The sequence below is a fragment of the Monodelphis domestica genome, chromosome 5 (assembly GCF_027887165.1).
Source record: "Monodelphis domestica isolate mMonDom1 chromosome 5, mMonDom1.pri, whole genome shotgun sequence".
In the NCBI taxonomy this organism is placed as follows: domain Eukaryota; kingdom Metazoa; phylum Chordata; class Mammalia; order Didelphimorphia; family Didelphidae; genus Monodelphis; species Monodelphis domestica.
This window is the reverse complement of record NC_077231.1, coordinates 287,292,629-287,315,641: the sequence shown is the minus strand read 5'-3', so window position 1 is coordinate 287,315,641 and position 23,013 is coordinate 287,292,629. Positions and strand designations below refer to the sequence as shown.

The 23,013-nt window shown below is 40.0% G+C and overlaps 1 protein-coding gene across 1 annotated transcript in view; it reads left to right on the top strand.

Annotated features, from left to right (window-relative positions):
- COL6A6 (collagen type VI alpha 6 chain) overlaps window positions 1–23,013 on the top strand; it is a 157,307-nt gene that overhangs the window by 102,176 nt on the left and 32,118 nt on the right. The window contains exons 23-31 of the mRNA XM_056800677.1: window positions 273–335; window positions 5,836–5,898; window positions 8,552–8,614; window positions 9,439–9,489; window positions 11,141–11,176; window positions 13,614–13,676; window positions 18,785–18,847; window positions 20,601–20,636; window positions 20,737–20,773. Of these exons, the coding sequence (XP_056656655.1) occupies window positions 273–335; window positions 5,836–5,898; window positions 8,552–8,614; window positions 9,439–9,489; window positions 11,141–11,176; window positions 13,614–13,676; window positions 18,785–18,847; window positions 20,601–20,636; window positions 20,737–20,773 (475 nt within the window). The remainder of the gene's footprint in view (window positions 1–272; window positions 336–5,835; window positions 5,899–8,551; window positions 8,615–9,438; window positions 9,490–11,140; window positions 11,177–13,613; window positions 13,677–18,784; window positions 18,848–20,600; window positions 20,637–20,736; window positions 20,774–23,013) is intronic.

Here is a 23,013-nt window from a genome sequence, read left to right as displayed (position 1 = left end):
TGTTCCATTTGGCCTCATTAGACAAAGTCATTTTTCCTGCAAATAGCTGACACTCGGGCATATAGATTGGCTTTCATTTTGTGCCAATGTGTCAGAGTCTGGATGAGCTATCTTTCACACGCCGAGGAAAACAGGAAGAAAAAAAGAGAGAAGAGTTAATTGAGCTTATCTTCATTCCTTCCCTGTTTGAGAGGAAGCGTTTCTATTTTGAAGGTCAAGTTAACGGAGTTTTCTCTTCAGAGGGTAGTAATTCTCCATATCTCTTTATCTAGGGCCCGAGAGGAGATGCTGGCATGAAAGGAGAAGAAGGAAGTCTTGGAAGTAAAGGTCCCCAGGTAAGTGTCAGCAGACCACACAACTACATCATTTGGGGATACAGAACTGTGATTTTCAGCCTGTGGGTCGTGAAACTCCAAGAGAAAGAGGAAAGAAATGTGAAGAATTACCCCAAAGAGTACATGAGTCCATACAAGCCCCAAATAACTTAGCAAATATTTCTTCTGCAGCCTGAATAAATAATAGGAGTCACCTGTATGCCTGTTACTTTTTTTTAATGTGTATAGTCACTGTTGTGATGATTAAAATCCAAATGCAGATTGAAATGTTTTAGAATTCATAGGAGGTTTTTGGTCATTGTTTTCCCATTTGACAGATCCTAATATTATTATTACTATTCTGGAGGCATGATCTGAGAACTATTTTATGTTAAGAAGTCCTTAGCTTGAAAAGGTTGAGACTCACTGATCTTAAGCGCCCATGCGCTAATTTCTCTATGGGAAGATGATATTGGCTAAATTTGAGAAGCTTTTTGGGTGGTCATCGCTGGTTTATGGTTCTGGTTGATGTGCAAATCCCTGGCCTCTGATGTACCCAATCAAACTGTCCTAAAGGGCTTAGTCAGGTCAGAACTACCTTAAAACTTAAAGCAATAGCAGGGATCACTAGATCCCACAGCAGCTAAAATAAAATGGAAGAGCCTAAATAGATTCCTAAACCACAAGCCTAACCATGCCACATCCTTGCTCAATAAACTCCCATGAATCCATCAGACCTAGGGCATTCCTTCTCAGTTGTCCTCTTTACTTCCTCTTTTCACACACACACCCTTTTGGGTCATTTACGTGTTCTCTTTCCCCAACACTTTGTTAGGATAACCAAAGCATAGGTTCTCATTTATCATCTTTATATCTCAGTTCATCATTGTATATTATGGAATAAATTCTTCCTTCTAAATGTAAACTTTTCCATCTTCATAAAAGTGGGCTTCCAAAAGGAAAGAAATACTTTTCCTGGATTGTTGAAAATTGTTCTTTGGGAGAATCACTCAGCTGCCACCGAGACTTTGTGATAGCTGAGAAAAATCCTGTTTACGTACAAGTTTTCATTAACTAGGAGATCATATTGGAGCCAGAGATGTCTATTCCTGGAATAATATAATAACAGTTCATAATTCCACACCACTTTTGTTTCCACGATTGGGTGTATGGTCCTGGGGATTTACAGAACTCCTCTGCCAGTGGACAAGTTGGGGAAACATTTGATCAAACTATGCTACACTATCTCATGTTCTCCTTTGGAGAGATTTGGAAGAAGATATCCTTTTATACTTATCTAACATTCTCCCAACATTATGGAAGCTTTGAGCTCATTACTCTTTATAATAAAAGGAATGCATGCTATATTGGACAGACAGCTATAAACTGTATTCTGATCTGGTACCATATTACCTCACTTTCCTCTGTAGAAATGTGCATTGCATTGACCCAACACTTACCCAACGTTTCCATTCTCCCAATATTCATAAAGCATCGACTTGTGTATATTTTTCTCTCTTAACTCTGTTCTCTTCAATGGACTCAGATCAACTCTGATGAACAAATTGCTCTCAAAAGCTTTCTAGCCCTAGTATAAAATTTAAGTCAGAACCAAAAATTAAAATGGAAGGAACCTGTTTTGGTTTTGCACACCTGGATTATGTAAAAGTAGCACAGACCATATGGCAAGATTTTAGGGAGAAATGTTAAGGGCTTAGAAAAAAGGTATCTTATGTATTTCATCTGTTTATCCGTAAAATTCAGGTGTAGATTGGGGTGAAACCCAGCATTCTTGGTATTTCCCTGGCTCTGATCTCCAGAACTGTAATCCAAGTTGCTGTTATGAGAGTAAATGGTTCCATTTGCCCTACAGGGCATCTTGAATTTGAGTTCACTTTTACTTGTCTTTGGCTATTGGTCATAGCTATAAATCATTCAGTCTCTTGGCATCATCAGAGTCAGTAAAGAGACATCTTTCCTCCTCTCCCGTCTAGACCTTCTGGATCAAAAGTAGAGGAATTATTTGGTTTTCCTTCCTTCTTTCTTGAAGTGCCCTTGGCAGTATTTGGAAAATGCTGTTCCAGAGTTGGGGGAATTTGCCACAGTCAAGGGAATGATGAATGCTTGTTTTCAAAATGTTCTTTTCAGTTTAACAAGAGAAACAGAAGTAGGTCAACAAAGTCAAATACCTCAACAAGAGATTTTCCAGTCCTATTAGCTTCTTACTGTGAATTGGGGTGGGGGGAGGGAGACAGTGTTGCATAGTGGATAGAACGATGACTGACATCAGGAAGGTTAAATCCTGACTGACACCAGTTGTCCAGGGGCAAGTCACCAGCTCTCTGAGCCTCACTCTCCAAATCTGTAAAGTATGAGTAATAATACCAGTGTTTTCTGCCTCCCAGGTTTGTTATTAGGTTCCCTTGTAATAATATAGGTGAAGTCCTTTGGAAACAACCATCAGCTATCATAATTATTATTGAACAACCAGGCCTATTCATTCATTGGCTGATACGACAGGAGGATCCTCAGTCTTGGTGTTAGAAGGTGATCAATACAATTCAATTATAACTATGTAACCCACCTGCAGAGGATTAAATGTGTTTAGAATATGTAAGCCACCTTGCAAACATTGAAGTACTGTATAAATGCTAATGATGATGATGAATACAAACACATGCCTAGGTCCTGAAGGGAAATAAAATGAAGATTCCAACAAAAATTGGGCAATGGCACCCAAAATAAATGGAGGATGGTTCTATTCCTTTCTTCTCCCTTTTCTCTTTTTTTTCCTCGCTGTATAGAGATGCTTACTTTTTCTTCTTGACTGCCTAATAAGAAACACTGAAAAGTAGGAATAACTGGAAGGAAATGAGATGCCCATTGCTAATCTCAGTACCCAAATGGGATTTTTAGAGGCCTCATCATTTCTTACAATTATTTGCAAAGAGATGTTGCTCTTAAAAGGAGCAACCAGACCAACCAAATTCCCATTTATGATAGGATAAATAGATGGGGCCCAGCAATAGAATGCCTTTGTTTTCCAAGGACCAGCCTAGCTAAAGGTGAAGAAGTGTATCCCTATTAGAATGGCCACTCCTTCAGAATGGCAATGGCAAACTATCTGAAAACATTAACTCAATTATTAACATTTTCAACATGAATTCTTTGTCCAGGGAAAGGTTATTGGGAGTACTGAACTTTATTGTCTTGATATCTTCAGTATAAATGAAACCAGAAGACAAAAAGAAATTGAAGCTCAAGTAGAGGGGTTCACAGATTTTCCATAACTAGCCAAAGAATGGAATTGGTTTTTACTGGGGCAACAAGAAATATTATTTCATGAGACATTTAGTAATCTTGAATTGCATTGATCATAATTAAGAATTTTGTGAAAGACCACCAAGAAAGTGATATTATCTCAGACATCTATTGCAGAGGATAAGGAAGTTAGAAAATCTTTGAAGAGCACAATAAAACCATCTATGTTCAATCTATGAATTCATGAACGAACCAGTATTTATTATGTACATAGCTTAAGTGCTGAGGATACAAATGGAAAAATGTCAGTCCCTGTGTCTTAAGGAACTTGCATTCCAATGCTACAATTCTGCATCTCTAATTTTCTGTTTGACATCTATTTTTAGATGTCCCATAGACATCTCATACTCAGCATGTCCAAAACAGAGCTTAATCTATTTCCCTCTACTCTCACCTCTTTCTAACATCCCTATTTCTACCATTCTTCCAATGATCTCATTTCACACAGGAGCCATCTTCAACTCTTCATTCATACACCTCATATCCAATTAACAGCCAAGTTGCATTGATTCCACCCCTTCAACCCCTCTTGCTTCTGTCATCTCTCTGCTTATGCCACAGCCACCCTTACCCGAATCATTTCTGGTCCAGACTATTACAATAGACTCCTAAAAGGACTTCTGGAATCCAGCCTTTGCCCTCCCAAGAATCAGATATTACAGGAATGAGCCACCACATCCAGCTTGGGCACCAAATTTTAGTTAGGAAATAGACAAGCTGGAGCAGATCCAGGTGGGTCCACCAGGATGGTAAAGGAGTTGGTGCCATCAATTGAAGGAAATGAGGATATTCACTCAGGAGAAGAGAATACTTATATGGGAACAAACACTGCAAGTGTTTCTGGGGTGTCAGGTAGAGGAGGGATCAGACTGATCCTGCTTGGCTCCAAAAGGCAGAACTGAAAATAGTGGGTAGAAGTGGTACCATCTGAAACTGGAATGGGCACCTAAAAAGAGGAAATAGGTTCCTGCTTAAAAATCAGAGATTTTTAAGAAAAGGCTGGCTGACTACTTATTGGGAACACTCTATAGGAGACCCAAGCAGACATATATTGGATTAGAGAGTGCTACAATCTCATCTGCCTTCCAGATTTTATGAAATCCAATCCCTTGTAGGATCTGGATGGCATTGCTGCTCTAGGTACCCCCCCACCCAGCACCTCTAATCCTGTCTTTGAGGTGAGTTTGAAAGCCTTGAGCACTCTGTAGAAGCTTTAGGTTAAAGGGGATTCTGCAAGATCCTTAAATGGATCGCTTCAGTGTCATGTAGGACCACACCCAAGTCAGTGCAGGCATAGTAAGAAGTTACTCTGTTTTAGAGACCTTGAAACCAGGAAATTCCATTCTCTCCCTGAAGAACTTCTTCCAGTGTTTGCCAATCCTTTCTCTTGGAAAGGGCCTTTTTCTAGTTAACCGTCTTCTCTAGTTCTTTTTTTTCTAAGTGAAAAAATGTTTTAAATATAAAAAATACTTTCTTAAAAAAATTTTCCTGAGCAAAACCAATAAATACAGTTTGGGGTTATGGTTGTCTCGGAAAGGATAATTTATCCACTTCTAGAATGCATCACTTGTACTACAAAGAAAACTCATCATGAAAAAGAATTCAATACTCTGGTGCTAGGAATTACTTTTAAAGATTATCTATGAACATTTTAGTCAAAGAAATTCTCCCTTCATGAGTCTGAAGATCTCAAAGGAAAAAAAAATGTTATTTCAGTTACTAAGAACAAAGGAAGGCAATTGTCCTGGCTTTGGGGGAAAGAGGGAGGTATGTTTAAATGGGTTTTTAGTCTGTTAAGATAAACCATGTTCTCAACAGAAGCACGGAATGGATAAGAACAAATTCAGGGTAAATGTTATCTAGAGTATTTCCTTTAAAAATTGGGTTTTGTTTTATCTTGTTTTATTTGAATATTGTAGTTAGGATAAGACTATGGCACCGGTGAGTTCTCTGGGAGAGAAAAACTACAAAGACATTGAATGATCTTCACGACAGGGCTCAAATGACCTTGTTAACTTTTGTTAACTTACTAGCCTTTATATGGCAGCTGCAATATCTTTTCCAGAATGAGGATGGATATAGCCTCAGTGCTTTTACCCATCTGTAATTCATTTTCATCTAGGAGTTCATACAAAACCAGCCATTTGGAGGAAGTTTCCTTGGATCATGATGTCATATTTTCACATTTGTCTTATTCCAGGGGCCTCCAGGACCAAATGGTGTCAAAGGGAGTCCTGGCAGCTTGGGGATCAGAGGAAATAAAGTAGGTCCCATTTCTTGCTACACTTGGGAACTGCAGAATTCTTTGGTTACTTGGACTGAAAAGACCCCTAAAAAGGACTGTGTGTGGTTTCGACTCAATGGCAGAATATCTGTTACAGGCAATAACACTGAAGGAATTTGTCTGTTGAGAGACCCCATCAGCACTAAGAACTCACCCACTCTATGAACTGGCCTGACACTGAGGCAGTTGGTAGCTTTCTAGGGATGAGGATCAGTAGGAGATGAAAAATTCTCACTGAGGATGGTCACAAAAGGTCCAGTGTTTGCCATAATCTGTCTGTTCTGAGGCAATGGAGCCCATTTTCTTCATAAATTTTCTGAATCTACCTCCAGGGAAGATAGAAACTTTGCAGGAAGGTCCCAAACAGAGCTGGCTTCCAGGGTTCCTCTTTAGCTGTGATGGGCTTGGGATTCGATGTTTGTGGACCAGCCTCAGTCTTTCCCCATATATTCTGGCCTTAACTGGAAACAAACAGACCATCAGACCTGAGTTTTAACTATAACTACACCACCAAATCAGTACTGAGAGACATCACTCAATGTTGATTGAGAGATCATTTTGAAGTCTCACTTTTCCCATCTGTAAGATGAGGGATTGGGTTAGATGATCTCAGAAGACCCATTCCAGCCCTTGTGGTCTCCATTTCTCTGCTCTTTCAGCTCCAGAATGCACTCTTCATTGACCCTTGTCCCTCTGGGATTCACACAACCATTGCAGGGCTTCATTCCAAGGGACACAATGAGTACTTTGCTGTTAATAAAGGGTTAAGCTTCTTGCGTAAACCTCAGTTATATATCCCCGTGTAACCAGATGACTGATGTAGCTCATAAATTAAGTTGTTTATGGTGCTCAGGAGATGGTGTAGTAAGCAGCAGCCCAAAACTACTGCCTCTGATGTCACCTTCCCTCGAGAACCCTGAAATGACCTTAGCCTTTGCTAACATCTAGATTATTAACTCTGCCTTGTTGCAGGAGACACTGGTTTATAAGCTAAACCCTAAGAGGAGCCCCATTTGGCTCTTTGCTTTCTTAAAAAACAATTCAGAGGTCCCATTTTGCATTAGATTGAACCCAGTTCTATGGGTACATCCTAGTGCCTCATTGGCAAAGATGTGGCACACATGCAGAGGTGGCACTCAGGGAGCTGCTCCATTCCCCCTCTTCCAAGCACCTGAGGACATTTTTTGCATGCCCTGCCCCTCTGTCCAACCACTTAAAGCAAGCACTTCCTCCCTCAGCTCTCTCCACCAATGTGGGGACTCAATAGAGCTTGACTTTGCCTTCTGGGCACTCGAACTCTTTAAGGGTTTGCCAGTGCTGCCTTAGTGCAGGTCTTGCTATGCAGAAGGGCAGTTTTGTCGAAACAACATGAAATTTTTCTGGAGATTCAATGAACAATGAAAGGACAATTCTGTCAGCAATGACAGTTCCTTTCTGTTCAGTGATAGAAGGTAGATCCCTCCCTTCCAATTGGCTGTCATTGTGTAATTCAATGGTGTTACCTGTATTGATATCTCTTCCAGTTCCCACCAAACAAGTCTCCACTAAACTCCTGCCCTTATCTTCATGGAAATGTCGAGGGGAGCCTGGATTTTCAAAGGCAGAATGCAAGATTTCATAGGGTCTGCCAGACTAGAAAGCCTTCAGATTCAGTCTAGGTTAAGTGATGGAGTCTAAGGACTGGTCTTAGTTCAGAGATGCTCTTCATGAAAAGGTTGGCCATCAGGTGATGATTTGGGGGAAGGGTAGTCATAGCAACTCATGAAACCATTTGCTAAGATATGGAAAGATTGAGGGATACAAGAGGAAACCGATGCAAAAAAAACACATTTTCTTGCAGTTTCAAGATGTGCATGTGTACCATAAAAACTGGGGCAAAGAAAAGAGATCAGTCCCTATTACTCACGTGTCCAAAATGGAGAAACAGTCTCAGAGGCCCCCACCTTCAGCTTCCTTCAGAGCAAGCTTCCTCAGAGCCCAGGAACCACACCACTCAAAAACTCAACCTCCTCTGTCTCCAGACCCTCCTATCTTTAAGGACACCATCCAAGTTGCCTCCCCTCAGTCCTCACATCTACCAATCACTCTTCATCAATTTCCCTGTCAATGGAGGCTCTCGCTTAACCCAGGACCGCCCAGAGGTTTCTGGCTTTTGCACATGTCTGTTGAAGGTCATATTTTTCAAATGATTAAATCTTTACTCCTTTGTTCCAGCCCTTTCTAAATCCTGTTAACTTGAGTATGGTAGAGATTGGAATAATTAAATTTTGATCTAGGCTGCAGCCCTTACTCAATCCTATTAGGACTGAATAGGGTGGAGATTTATTCCAAGTATCTCCATTGTATCAATTCTAAAATCAATCAAGACTCAAAGAAATTCCTGTTCTATGCTTAAGCATAGGTCAAAGTCCTTTCCATTGTTCAGCAAAGGGTTTCTGTCCTAAAGTAATCTTAAGAAGGGAAGAGAAGGAACCTCCCATGCCAATGGAGTTCCCATTCCAATAGACTATCAGTAAGAAATTTTCCAAGTATGAAATATCCCAATGGTGAAATTTCCAACATTTATAAGTCTAAGGAATTTTGAGGTTTACAAAACAAGGTTGACAGATTCATCTTTAATTATGTTTAATAGGGAGAACTGGGACCTCCAGGAAAGAAAGGAGCACCTGGATCATCTGGTTATCGTGGAATGCCGGTGGAGTTCTCTTACTGTCTTAATTCTTACTGGGGGACACCTTTTTGTTGCTAACCAATGAAAACACAGACTTACCAAGATTTTAGGATGGGAGAAACAGAGAAAAGCTTAAGAATCCAGGCTCTTTAAGACTTCTAGAAATTGGGTTGGGGTTTGAGCATGAATTATCTTGGTTGTTCTGAGGGAGTATCCCCAAAGCCAACTATACAACCAGAATAATCAGGGCTGGCCCTAGGAAAAATTCTAAAAAGGAAAAATTGTGCTTCTCTCCTTCCTCCCATTTTCTAGGTCTCTAGTGTCCTAATATAACCACTTACAATTAATATTAATCCTATATCAATTATTAAGCACCAGGTATTTATTAAGGGTTCACTAAGTGCTGGACATTGAAAGACTAAAACCAAAGAGCCACTGGCTTCAAGGACCCTCCATCCTAACAAAATTAGCACCTTCCTTCAAGAACATGACACATAAGGTGATGTAGAAGGCATTGCAATTTACATCACCCTCCTTTATCCTAATGCCTTCTCTCTGGCGTCGTATCCAATTTATCTGGTTTGTACACTGTCATTTACATGTTTACTCCTTTAGTCTCTTTGTGTCCTCAATGCTTAGCACAGTACCTAGCACATAGTAGATGCTTTTTAAGGTGCTGGGCAACCAACTAGGGACTACTGAGGAGAGGTAATGGGTAGAGAGATCTTTTTTAAGTCAAGATGACCTTTCTTGGTGTCCCTCAGATGACCCAGTGTAAGGTAGCTACCATTTTGCTTTTGCATCACAGTAGGGAATACCTTAAGTGATCTTCTATCCTCCACTCTCAGGGAGAAGATGGACGTGCGGGATATGGTAGAAAGGGAGAAAAAGGAGAAAAGGTAAGCCAATGTCCCTTTGCAGCCAGAAGTGTTTGACTTGTTCCTGTTCCCCTGGCATCATTTAAAACAAAAGAGGATTTGAGAAACATGTTGGATTTGGACACTTAAAAACTCAGAGGATTGCCTATCACTGTGGAGGGAGAAGAATGCAGGTTCAGGGGGGAATAGTTTAATGTCTCAAGGATGATAAGATCTGCATGCATCAATGTTTGAAATTGAGCACTGAAGTCCCTTTTCTTTGGTGAGGTTTGTTGCTATGGCATGACTTATTCCAGACTCAAAACAACTGACTTTTTTTGAGTGTAACCTTGTATGCCTTCCAAAACTATTTGACCTTATCTTATTTTGTTTGCTTTGGCCCTTACTGAGAGGCTTTGGAGATCCCTCTGAAGGACAGCATATTAAGTAGCAACTTCCAGGGTAGCAAGTGGGGACAAGCGGTTTAATTTTTTTTCAATTTTTCACTGAAAGAATGCTCTCATGTCTTCATTGAATATAAGTTCTTCTGGGCTTCTGTGTACCACAGTGGTAACAGCACTGATTCTTAGAGTCAGAGACTCCAGATTCAAATCCTGCCTCTGACATTTACTACCAATTTAGTCTTAGTTTTCTCATCTGTAAAATGGACTAGATGGCCCGTGAGATCCCTTCCAACTTTAGATGTATGAATTGACATGATGTGATATTATGTGTACCATTATATTTGTGAAACATGCTATTGACATGGCAAACAGATGACATGATATAATGTGTAACATGTGTAATATTTGAACAAGGTAAGCAAAAGAGGGAACCTGGAGCTGAATATGCTTAAAATGAGTGAAAAGGGAGCAGCTGTGGTTGCCTAGTGGATTGAGGGCCAGGCCTACAGATGGGGGAGGTCTGGGTTCAAATCTAGCCTCAGGTACTTCCTAGCTGTGTGATCCTGGGCAAGTCACTTAGCTCCCACTGCCTAGCCCTTACTGCTCTTCTGCTTTGGAATCAATTAATAGTATTGATTCTAAGACAGAAGGTGAATTTGAATTTTTAATTAATTAACTTAATTTAATAGAGGGAATGAACAGCATCACCAGATCTTTCCTGATCCCTATTGACATTGAAAGTCGAATTTTTAGAAAATCACCTCTTCCTGCTATCACATGGCTGTAACAGTGAGAAACTCTCCTGAGGAGGAAGTCCTTCAGTGGCATTCTTGACCACATTCAGTTAGCCAGTGACTATTTTCTGAGCCTTCTAACAGGAGAGTGAGCTAATAACCAAGGCAGATTCACTCTAAGCTCAAATGATTTTTATTTCAGAAGCATCAACAAAATGTTGCTACCTTCATAATGCAGAAATATTCAGATATTGTGAAAAGGGTACTTAGGAACACGTGTTACAGGTAAATGGCTCTAGAGGTTAGGTATTGGTTCCCTTCGTTTTTGGTGAAGGCATGGAAGGGTTTTGTTTTGTTTTAGTTGGAAATGGCTGCTTGTTTGTGAAAGAAGCTTGTAAGATGTTGTTTCTGAGTGTCTTACACGTGGGGCTCCCATAACTTGGTCCAAGAGGCCAAAGTCAAAGACAAATGGAGCCACAAGATGATTAATTAAGTCACGATAATGCTAGCTGGGTTGTGGATGGGTGTATTAATCTTCTGTACTGCTGATTACAGGGACAAGAAGGCTTCCCAGGAGATAGTGGACCAAAGGTACGTGCAATTTGACATTGCTAGAGTTCTGCCTAGGGAATATGCAGGAACCAACTAGACTTAAATAGGGGGGAAATGTGTGCCAGGGGGAGTATAAAAGTATTTTTCTACCAGAAAATGAGAATGAGTTGGTAAAAAAAATCATTAATTAGCAGGGTTATCATACAAACACATCCCTATGAATATAATTCTTATTACTCTCATGCCCACTTACAGAAATTCTGCCTTATTCCATGTGCATCTTTTCTCTAGGTTTAAAAGTGAATCTAGGAGAAGCTAGATGGCTCAATGGACAGAGAGCCAGCCTGGAAATGGAAGTCCTGGGTTCAAATTTGACTTCAGACCCTTCCTTGTTGGGTGACCCTGGGCAAGTCACTTGACCCCCATTGCCTAGCCCTTACTGCTCTTCTGCCTTAGATCCAATACATAGTATTGATTCTAATCTTGAAGATAATTATTTTGTTAAAGTGAATCTGGGGGCATTTAGATGGCACAGTGGATACAGAACCACTGGAATTGGTTTTTTATCTGGCCTCAGACAGTTCCTAGCTGTGTGACCCTGGGCCAGTCACTTAACTCTGTTTGCCTAGACTTCACCCTTCTGTCTTGGAGTTGTTATTAGGAGAGCAAGTAAGGGTTTTAAAAAGAAACATAAAAGTGAATATCTAATTTTGATGAATCCTGAAGAATTTCAAACTCTTCTAAAGTTCTTTTGCCCCTGATGTTTCCAGCCTTTAGAGTTTGAGAGCAGCTGGGACTTTTCAGAGTCCAATTTGATATTCTTCAAATTATGCTCTTGGTCTTTATAAAAATGGACTTTTGTAATGACAAAATATTCCATGAACACTGCAGTTAGCCAAATAAATGCTTGTTAAATGTTTATTATGGTTGGACTCTGAATATTTAATTGGTGGTCACCATGGATTTAATTTCTAAAATCCCAAAATGAATTACTAAAGTAAATGGAATTTATGGTAGTTTATTTACAATAGAGGGAAGATATTAAGGAATGAGAGAGAGAGAGAGAGAGAGAGAGAGAGAGAGAGAGAGAGAGAGAGAGAGAGAGAGAGAGAGAGAGAGAGAGAGAGAGAACGAACAAACTCGGACTTCCTCGGATCCAGGTAAAAATTCTAAGGCCTTAATCAGGGAAAAGAGTCTCAAGACAATGGGCCTTTCTCAGAGGCTCACACCTCCAGAAAGGCAGGAAAACCAAGTCAGCCTTTCACTCACCATGGTGACCATCTAAAAGGAAAGTAGTCTGAGGTTTCCTCCAGGGGTCGGATTTCACAGCCATGTCTGAATGTCTGTATTCCAGTCTTTCCTCAATTGTCTGTCTTCCCTCCAGCTCCAAGTGATTCTTCCAGTCTCTCCTCAGGGGGATTGTGAAGATTGTGAAGAAACACTCCTCCGAGTGACTCTTCTTCACTCAAATCCAATTCTGAGGCAGAGGATCTTCCATCTCTGTGGCCTCTGAGGTCCTCTATTTAAAGATCTTTTTCGCTTGTGTCACCTCCCCTAAATTTCACGTCTACAAATAGCATCAGACACTCCTCTCCAGCACTACCCACTCTTTCACACGTGGGTCACAGACCTCCCACTCAATGCATGAAATGGGTGTTCAAACCTTTTTTAGTTAGATCATACCTTTTTTGGTTAGATCACACCTTTAGTAGTTAGTTTGCACCATTACTGGTTAGTTATTTTTTGTAGATTAAAATGGGTAGATCTACTTCAAATACTGAGTTAATACTTTTGGGGATTTAAATCTAAAAATAGATAGGGGATTACAATTCAATCTTCCCAATAAAGGAAGAGCTAAGTAGCTTCATTGTTACAATCAGGGGATAGTCAAATCCAATCTTTACAATCCCCCTTGATGATCATTGGGAGACTAGTCTCCCCATTGATCAGTTAACATAATCATCTTGTAGTCCTAAAAACTTCTAACTACAGATATATACAATATTCCAATTTCTAAGAGGAAATCACAAGAGAAATAGAGAAGAGAGAAAGCAAAACCAATGTTTTGCAAGGCACATTGACAAAAAGCCAAATTAGGGGATAGTCCTTGACATAAAAGTGTACATTTATAATAAATATTCAATCCCTTTTTGTTCAATCAATTGTACCCAAAAGTTCATCCAGATCTTCTTGATTCAGTGTAGGTTTCTGCAAGCATTTTTCTTTGAAGAGTTCACTTCTCTGGGTTCAAGGATTTAGCAAACTTTTTTCCTGAAATTCTTCTCAAACAAAATTTTAAATCTTGGATTTCTTTTTTTATAAAAATACAATACAATTGATAGCCAAATCCAATCTTCACTGTGTTTTCCATTAAAGTGAAATGAATTATTACAAAAATCAACCTTTTCAGCTCAGGGGATGCCCACTCTTTAGACAGAATGACCACTTCAATCATTTGCTTACTGTGCTGTTTTAGGGGGAAGTTGGTGATCCCGGCAGTCCAGGAGAAGTTGGTCCAAAGGGGTATAAAGGAAGAATGGTAAGCTCTCCTTTCCAAACTCTGGATTCTTTGTCTTATCTCAGCCACTTTGGAAAGTGGTTGCTAGTAGATTTGACAGGTCCCTCAAACTGCTGTTTTTTCTCAAGATTTTATGGAATCTATGTGTGTGTCAATAAAGTTCCTTCTAGGAAACAAATATATCTCCTGTATATGTAAATCTGCTCCATATGAGTGAGAGGAAATGAACTGATCGTTGCTGAAGAACATATTGTTGACCTTGCAACTAGGATATGATTTCAGGTCCTGAAATTGGAGAGGGATGGGACCTGGACCCGTCATTTTATTGCTGTGGGACTGGGTGAAATACTTCCTCTACCAACTCAGACTGGCACCTTCTCTGTCATTTATTGTCTAGAGAGTTAGTTTAGAGTATATCAAAGAGGTTAAATGACTTGTCCAGAGCACCACATTCAGTATATGTCTGGGGCACAATTTGAATCCAGGTCTTATGTCTCCAGAGTTGGTTTTCAGTCCTGTCTACTCTATGCCACCACATGTGGGAGGATGTAATTTACACTGTAGATACTTACTGCCTGAAAGAGTTATTGCACCTTCACGAGGTGATTCATTTTCTCCCTTCTCGTTGGCAGGACCAGACTTAGTATTATGTGCAGGTCTTTACCCTTTAGCCCTGTAAATTCACTGCTGAGGCTCTGCCCAAAAAAAAAAAATCTTCCATGAGAGCAACTCCAAAGGTCATTTGTGTTCAAAGGCGGAAGAGGAGAGTTTTGCAGTCGGTGGTTGGCATGGGAAATTCCTTTCTGTTATGGATCTCAGATAAATTCTCCTTGTGCCTTGACAGAACTCAGGGCTCTGTCTGTCCAGTGGGAAGACGGGTCTTCTCCATGTCAGACATCATCCCATGGGCAACCTCCTTGCCTCTTCTAAGACCACCATTGATGGATACCTCCCACGTGTTGGTGAATTTCAGGGTTTAGGTTGTATATGAGTTACCACTACAAAGTGCCAGGCCTGGAGTTATGTTCCTGGTTTCAGATCTGGCCTAAGACACTAGCTGTGCGACCCTGGGCAAGTCACGTAACCTTTTTTGCCTCAGTTTCTTCATCCATAAAATGAACTGGAGAAGAAAATGGCAAGCCACTCCAGGATCTCTACCAAAAATATCCCAAATAGGATCACTAAGAGTTGAACACAACTGAAAAGTGACTGACTGACTAACTCTGTGTGTGTGTGTGCACGCATGTGCATGCGTGTAATGTATGGTAAATAGAAGGCTGAGGTAGTGAGGTGCTATATAATGGTTAAAGTGCTGGGCCTGGAATCAGGAAATTCATGTTTCTGAGTTCAACTGAACAACCCTGGACAAGTCATTTAACCTTCTTGGCCTCAGTTTCCTCATCTGCAAAATGAACTAGAGAAAGAAATGGCAAACGACTACAGTATCTTTGCCAAGAAAACCCCAAGTGGGGTCACAAAAAGTTGGACACAACAGAAACAACTGAACAACGACAAAAACGGATTGACAACAATGAATAAAGGGGATCAAAAGAACATTTCAATGTTAAAATTTATTCAAAACATTTTTAAATCTTTTCTCTTCATGGTGGTGAAACTTGATGGAAAGGATTAGTTGAACTGGGCCAATTGACAGAAATTTGCAGTTGAAACATGGCTTCAAATTGACCACTAAGCAAAAAGTCATGACCATTACCTTTGCCCAAATTTTTTTCTACAAAATAAAGATCAGGTTTTTGGAGGAGTTTTTCATTCTAGATTGGTTTTTGTTCTACACTGTTCACATGTGCATTAGTCGCTTTAAGGGAGAATTGCTTGCCAGCAATAATTCTTTTCTTTCTTTGTTTTAAACAACTTTTTGAACAGCTCTCCATTGATAAAGTGTCCCCAAGAAAACAGGAAAAGTTCTGGGATTAGAAAACCAATTAAGAAAGATTCTCAAATCTGCCTGGATGTCATCCACAAGGATCCACCATTGGGTCACTGCCCCGGATGTGTTAATGGAGGAGTTTCCTTTGAAAATGGAAATGAATGATAAAAACCAGATGCCTTCTCTAAAAGCCTTAGTAGTTTGGGGATAATAATTAGTTTCTTTTACCCAAAATAAGTTGGGGAAAGTGAACAAGTTCTTCTCCTTCCAGCTTTGGGGAATAGTTGAAGTTTTAAGTTACGGCGTTTTCCTTTTCATTTTGGAAGCATTTATCTTCATCGTGATCTTCTCATTCCTCCAGCCAGGCCCCTACTCTTCCTTTCTGGGAAGAAGTTTCAGATTTAGACATTGTGCTCAGGCAGTGGGAATACAAGGTCTCTAGAAGGGAGACCAGCAACTCCCACTGGAAGATTCTGGTGAAGCTACTTCATGTTCTGAGAAATCCTTCCATCTCTTATTGTTTCCAAACTAAGTTCTCGCATCATTCTACTCAGACTCTTACACATATTTTTTATGAAAGAGAAATAGAATTAATTTTATCATTATTATTTATTCTAGATGATGTAACATAATCTATATTATTACAACATTCTTTATTCATTCCTTTCCTCTAGGGCTTCATAAGTATGAGTAGGATATCCATAGAGCATGTGGAACTTTGGTCATCACAACATTCCATGCTTTTCTTTAAAAATAAATAAATAAAAGTTTAGGGGACAGCTGGCTGGCTCAGTGGATGGAGAGCCAGGCCTAGAGATGGGGATGCCCTGGGTTCAAATCTGACCTCAGACACTTCCTAGCTGGGTGACCCTGGGCAAGTCACTTTACCTCACCTGCCTAGCCTTTACTATTCTTCGGCCTTGGAACCAGTACACAGTATTGATTCTAAGATGGAAGGTAAAAGTTTAAATAAATAAAATAAAAAATAAAAGTTTAAACATGTAAAGATCATACTGTATTTGACTACTGGTATACCCGTTACAAGGTTCATGAAGCTTTTTGAGCTGGGAAGAGAGACATCAACCCTCCTAGTTTTAACAGAAATCCAGTATTCATCTTTTCAAAGCATTTTCATATCAATCATCTGATTAGATGCTTACTGGCATTCACTCAGAGATTTATTTTCTTTTTTAAACCCTACCTGTCCATCACAGAATCAATACTAAATATTGGTTCCAAGGCAGAAGAACAGTAGGACAATCGGGGTTAAGTGACTTGCCCATTACTTGAAAGAATTCAAGGCCAGACTTGAACCCAAGACCTCCTATCTCCCAGTTTGGTTCTCTACCTACCAATCCATCTAGTTTTCCCCCTTGGAGATTATTTTAAATCTCATACTTAAATTGAAGCTGGAGGGAGAATGTGGAGTGTATTGCTCCTGTTGTGCTATTGGTGCAATAGATAGACTCCTGAACTTGAAATCAGGAAGACCCAAGTTTAAATTCCACCTCAGACATTTTCTTGACTTTGTGACCCTGGTCAAGTCACTTAACCTCTCTTGAGTTCAGTTTCCCTATCTGTAAAATGGGAATAATAACAACACCTGCCTCCCAGAGTTGTCGTAAGGATAAGATTCAACATTATATGTAAAAGTGCTTGTAAATCTTAAAGCACTCTACAAATGCTCATTTCTATTCTCATCTCCATTGTTGTTGTTATTTTCTCCTTCCCAGAGTTGTGCCAATCCAGTGAAATAGTACGTGTAAAGTGCTTTATAGGTACTCACTGTTAAAGTTCTTGTTTTGCTTGGCCATATCTCTAGTTTATAGAAGGACATTCTGCCACCTAAACTCCTCTAAATGCTCGCTGACATTATTTATCATCTACTACAGTGAATCAGTCCCACGCTAAATGGCACCACTCCGTCATCATAAATAGATCTTTTGGTTCTGTAGCGGACTGTAGTACTTATTTTCTGATTTTTAATCTGTCCCTTGCCTTTTCTCAGAGAAAGATTTTTAACATAGTTTATTTATTGTTAGAGGAGACCCTCAGGATAAAAATAGAAGCCTGTTTTCATTCAAGCATTGAGCAAATGCAAAACAAAAATCCAAAAACTCTTTCATTGACAGGTTAAAATACATAGCTCTAAGAAGCAGCACACTCGGTTGTTTCAATTGTGTCTGACTCTTTATGAAAGATGAAAAGAAAAAGGGATGGGGGAAGCCCATTTGAGGTTTTCTTACAAAGATCCTGGACTGGTTTGCCATTTCCTTCTCCATCTCATTTGAAACTAAGGCAATCAGGATTAAGCGACTTGCCCAAGGTCACATAGCTAGTTACCACTAGTTAGGATAGAGGGCCACCCTTGGAATCAGGAAGACTCAAGTTCAAGTCTCATCTCTGATATATGTTGACTAGGCAACTCTGGACAAGTCACTGAAACTCAGAGCCCCAGACTATTCTTTTTTTTTAAGTTAATTTATTTAGTCGATTTAGAACATTATTCCTTGGTTACAAGAATCATATTATTTCCCTCCCTCCCCTGCTCCCACCCTTCCCTCAGCCAATGCACAATTTCATTGGGTATTACATGTGTCCTTGATCAGAACCTATTTCCATGTTGTTGATGTTTGCATTAGGATACTCATTTAGAGTCTACATCCCCAACCATATCCCCCTCGACCCATGTGATCAAGCAGTTTTTTGTGTGTGTGTGTGTGTGTGTTTCTACTCCCACAGTTTTTCCTCTGGATGTGGATAGTGGTTTTTTCTCGTAGGTTCCTTCAAGTTGTTCAGGATCTCTGCATTGCCACTGATGGAGGAGTCCATTACATTTGATTGTACCACAGTGTATCATATCAGTCTCTGTGCACCAGACTATTCTTAAAGATATACAATGTAGAGAAATTACGCCTCTGCCCTGTTAGAAAGTATTTCCTTACTGGGAGCTCTTTACCCAATAATGAGTTCATGAGCTTGGCTCTCCCCTCTCCCAAAGACATCTTTACCTCTAATATCTGACTCAAACGTTGGAAAATTCTTGCATAGTAGGTAGGTATTTTTAACCCCAAACTTCTGAAGAAGATAAAACAAATTAGAAAAAGAGCCAGCAATTTAAGTCTCTGACTTATAATCCCATGCTCTTTCCACCATATTACATGGGATTTGAATTTTGTACCTGAATGCCAAAGGACGGAGGAATGAGTTTGATCCTCTTTATTTCATTTAATGCTTCTAGAGTCCTGCAGGACCCCCTGGGGAGCCAGGATCTCCTGGATCTCAAGGACATCCAGGTCAGAAGGTAAGTTGACACTGACAGATATCTGACATAAATGTTTTTAATCTGTGAAAAGTTAATACTAACCAATTCCTAATTATTCCCTTTGTAAATTAGCCCAGGCATGTTCTTCTGCTCACTGTCTCTGGCTAGCCACCCATAATAGTGTTCCTGAATTCCCCCACCCCTGTGTGTTGGAAAGGAAAGGAGGAAATCATTATATTTGACTGACTTTTGCAACCTAACAACGATCAGTTTCAAGGGAGGGATTCAAAACTAAAAGAGCAAAAGATTTTTTTTATTTTAAATTTGATAAATGTATCTTATTTTTATTTTTAAATTTGATAAATATCTCTTCTGTTTTTGTCCAGACTTCCACCAGAGTCATCAACACTCAGTTAATGTCCATTCATTTATGAGTGAAAGAATAAAAATAAGATTGACTATTTGAGGAATTTATTTTTTTCCCCTTCAGGAGTCTGGGTTGAAATCCATCAGATTGTGACCATGGATGTTTTCCTTCATGTAACCCAATCAGAGTGACTTCAGTGACCTAAGGCTATATAACAAAACTATTGAGAATGACTTTCCCCTTTTTCCTCCTCCCCCTAAGCCTGACAGATGTGCACTGAGCTTTTCCAGCCTCTCTTAATTACCTTTCCAGCTGTTCAATTTTGAATCAGACTCCTTTGTTTAGTTAAGTTAATCAGTGTCATCATGATCATCGTCATTATTGGTCCAATGGTGGCAAGTGATAAAAGGCTGCTCATAAATGCAGCTGCTGTTCAGGGTCGAGAGGCTAGCACATCCAGAGCTTTGCGTGGGAATAGGTGCTGCTTTGTGGCCCCATCCCTCTCCAGGCTGTGAGTCAGGACTTATGACTTGGCTATCGGGCTCAGCCTCCCATTCAGGACTCATTGACAGTTCCTGCCTCCTCTCTTGTCCCACGGCTGGGTAATCCAGTGGACATACTAAATGTAGCATCCACATTCCGATCCTTCTCCATGCCAAACAGCAATGCATTCCACCAAGTAGTACATGACCTCTGGGGTTTCCTCAGACATTTTACACCATGCCATCCACTGAGATATCCAATGTTAGGCCAAAAGTCAGAATTTTTTTCATATTATTTAAGGAAAGAATAGCTTAATTGCGCAAGATTTTTACATTTTATTTTATTTAAAAGATCATGGAATTGTGAACTTCAAATTAAAAGCAGTCTCTGAGGCCATGTAGTCCAACCCCCTCATTTTGAAACTGAATAAACTGAGGTGCAGAATGATTAAGTGATTCAATCTAAGTCAAACAGGTGGTAAGCAGAAGAGACAGGATTTGAACCCATGTCCTCTTATGCCCCTAAGGTCAGAAATTACAAAGAAAGGCACCCAAGTCTTAGGGATTGAGAACTCCTAAGCTTAGAATAAACCATTGTTCCTTTCCCCCTCTATCAGGGATATGGGTAGATTTAGAGTCTCAGGAGTTGTATAGAACCTCATCTACTCTAACTTGTACTTGTGTAGGCATCCCTCCTATGATGTCCCCAAAAAGAGGCCATAGAGCTTTTTTAAAGAACTTTAGTGATGGAGAACTCACCACCTCCTAAGTCAGCTCAACCTATTTTATTTATTATTGTTCAAATGTTTTTCAGTCACATCTGACTCTTCCTGACTCCATTTGGGGTTTTCTTGGTAAAGATACTCAAGTGGTTAACCATTTCCTTTAGACTTTTTGTTGGTAACGATGCTCATTTTACTTACTGAGATATTTGTTTTCCCAGGGTCCAAAAGGAGCAAAGGGATGGACCTCCTTCTCAGTACGTACTTCCAGAATCCAATGAAGTCCTTTTAGAATCACAAACTTCTGGACCTTGTGATCTGATGTTAATTCTTCCTATTCTGTTTTTTGAAATACAGACCTGTGACATCATTCAGTTTGTTCGGGACCACAGCCGTGAGTACCCTCTTTGAAATGATCTACCAATTGCCAGTATTTACAGTAGACACTCAGCAGACTCTCTACTAGCTAGTTTAATCATTGGGCCAGCCTGGGAACTCATAAACCCTTGACTTCCTTTGTTATCCCCCTTGGAACACTCTGGTTAGCAGGATACACCAGGTTCCCTTGACTAATTCTCCAAAGCTGGGTGCCAAGAAGTGAGCCATCTGCCAAAATTTGCAGAGTTCCCCTGGAAAGACTCATAGGATCAGATCTCGGCTGCCATGACTTTTCTATGTGCTTTAATCTTCTATTCTTCTCCCGAGTAATAATGTGACTCTCCTTATTTTTATTTTCCAGCTGGCTGGCAGGGTGAGTACTCCATTACTATTCCTTGTAATTAGTAGAATTTATTGAAATGTTGTCATACATCTGCAAGATTATCTAGGATGGATGGCTGATGTTGCTTTTGTTTCTAAGAGCAATCACATGGAACCCTGCCTGAGCCAGCATTGCTACAGAGATGAGCAATGCTTCCCCGGAATACACGAGCACTCTAAGGTTGTGGAACTCGGGTATTGGGGTTGGTTCTCCAAAGTCTTCTGAGAGAACGAGATTGGAAAAGAAGTGAGCCAGGTGTGGAGTTGAGAGTTCGTCTTCCATTTTGGTGCCATTTTCAGAGTCAAGCCCTTAGTCACACCTCTAGAGTTGATCCCCCCTGCAGAGGTTTACAAAGAGGAATTGGGGAATCTTACCAAACCTGGTTCATTCAGCAGTCTCCGGTGCTCACAGTCTTGTCCAGCTCCATATCAACTGGACTGATAAACACAGGAGCAGCCATAGACATAGCTATCAGGGTTTTTGTAGAAATTATCTTCTGGTTTTCCAGTTGTTTTTCAGTTATCTGACTCTTTGTGACCCCATTTGGGATTTTCTTGGCAAAAATCCTGGAGTGGGTTGCCACTTCCTTCTCCAGCTCATTTTACAGATGAAGAAACAGGTAAAGGGTTAATTGACTTGCCCAGGGTCACACAGTATTTGAGGCCAGACTTAAATTCATGAAGATGAGTCTTCCTGCCAACAGGCCTGGCACTCTATCTACCACACTACCTACTTGTCCTAGATGATCAAAGGAATACAAATCCAAAGCCCAGCTAAATGCTCAACTGTGGAAAAGGTCACTCCCTCCTTCACTTACTTCCCTTTCAGCCTCTTTCTCCCTAAGCCTCCACAAAACTGTCCATAGCATCAGTACTGGTGCATTCTGGGAAGCATCTCTCATCTCTAGAGTGATGGGCATCAACCAACAGCAAGATATTCCCACTTGATCAATTAACTAGTGGCCCACAGGCTGAAATAAGAATAAGATCAATTTTCCTAACAGTCCAGATAAATAAGTTGGTTAAATCCTTAGACACTTATTAGCTGTGTCAAGTGGGCAAGTAATAACCTCATCTGCCTCAGTTTCCCCATAGGTAAAATGAACTGGAAAAGGAAATGGCAAACCACTCTAGGATCTTCGCCAAGAAATGGTGTCACTAAGTGTCAGACATGACTAAAAACAACTAAACAACAATCTTCAAATAACAGGTGCTCATAGGATTTTAGAACTTTAAGAGCCTTTAGAAGCAAGTTATTCAGACCCCCTTATTTTCTTGATGAGAAAATGAGGCCCAGAAAAAAAGAAATAATTTAACCAAGGTCATATATCCTCATCTATCAAATGAGCTAGAGAAGGAAATGGCAAACCAATCCCTTTCAGTATAGAGAGAACACACAGGCACCAGAAACAAATTATTAACCCAGAGCAAAGCTCGGTAATTGAAAAACCAGGTACTGGGTGTGCTCAAGGCTCTCCTCATAGAGCTATCTTTTACACCGTAAACTATAGACTTCATTTAGTCAATTAACATGTATTTATTAAACACCTACTCAATGTCCAAAAGCTAGGGATATAAATATAAAGAATGAAACAACCATTAGGCAATATAAATTTACATTATGCGGCATCTAGATGGCACCATATTGCAAAGTCAAGAAGATCAAAAATCTGATTTGGCCTCAAAAACTACTTGAACCTGGGCAATTCACTTTACCACTGCTTGCCTCAGTTTCCTCATCTGCAAAATGGGGATAATAATAGCATTTGTCTCCCTGGGTTGTTGTAAGGATCAAATGAGAGGACATTGTAAAATGCTTTGCAAGCTTTAAAGTACTAAGTAAATACTAGCTAATTATTAATATTACTATAATGG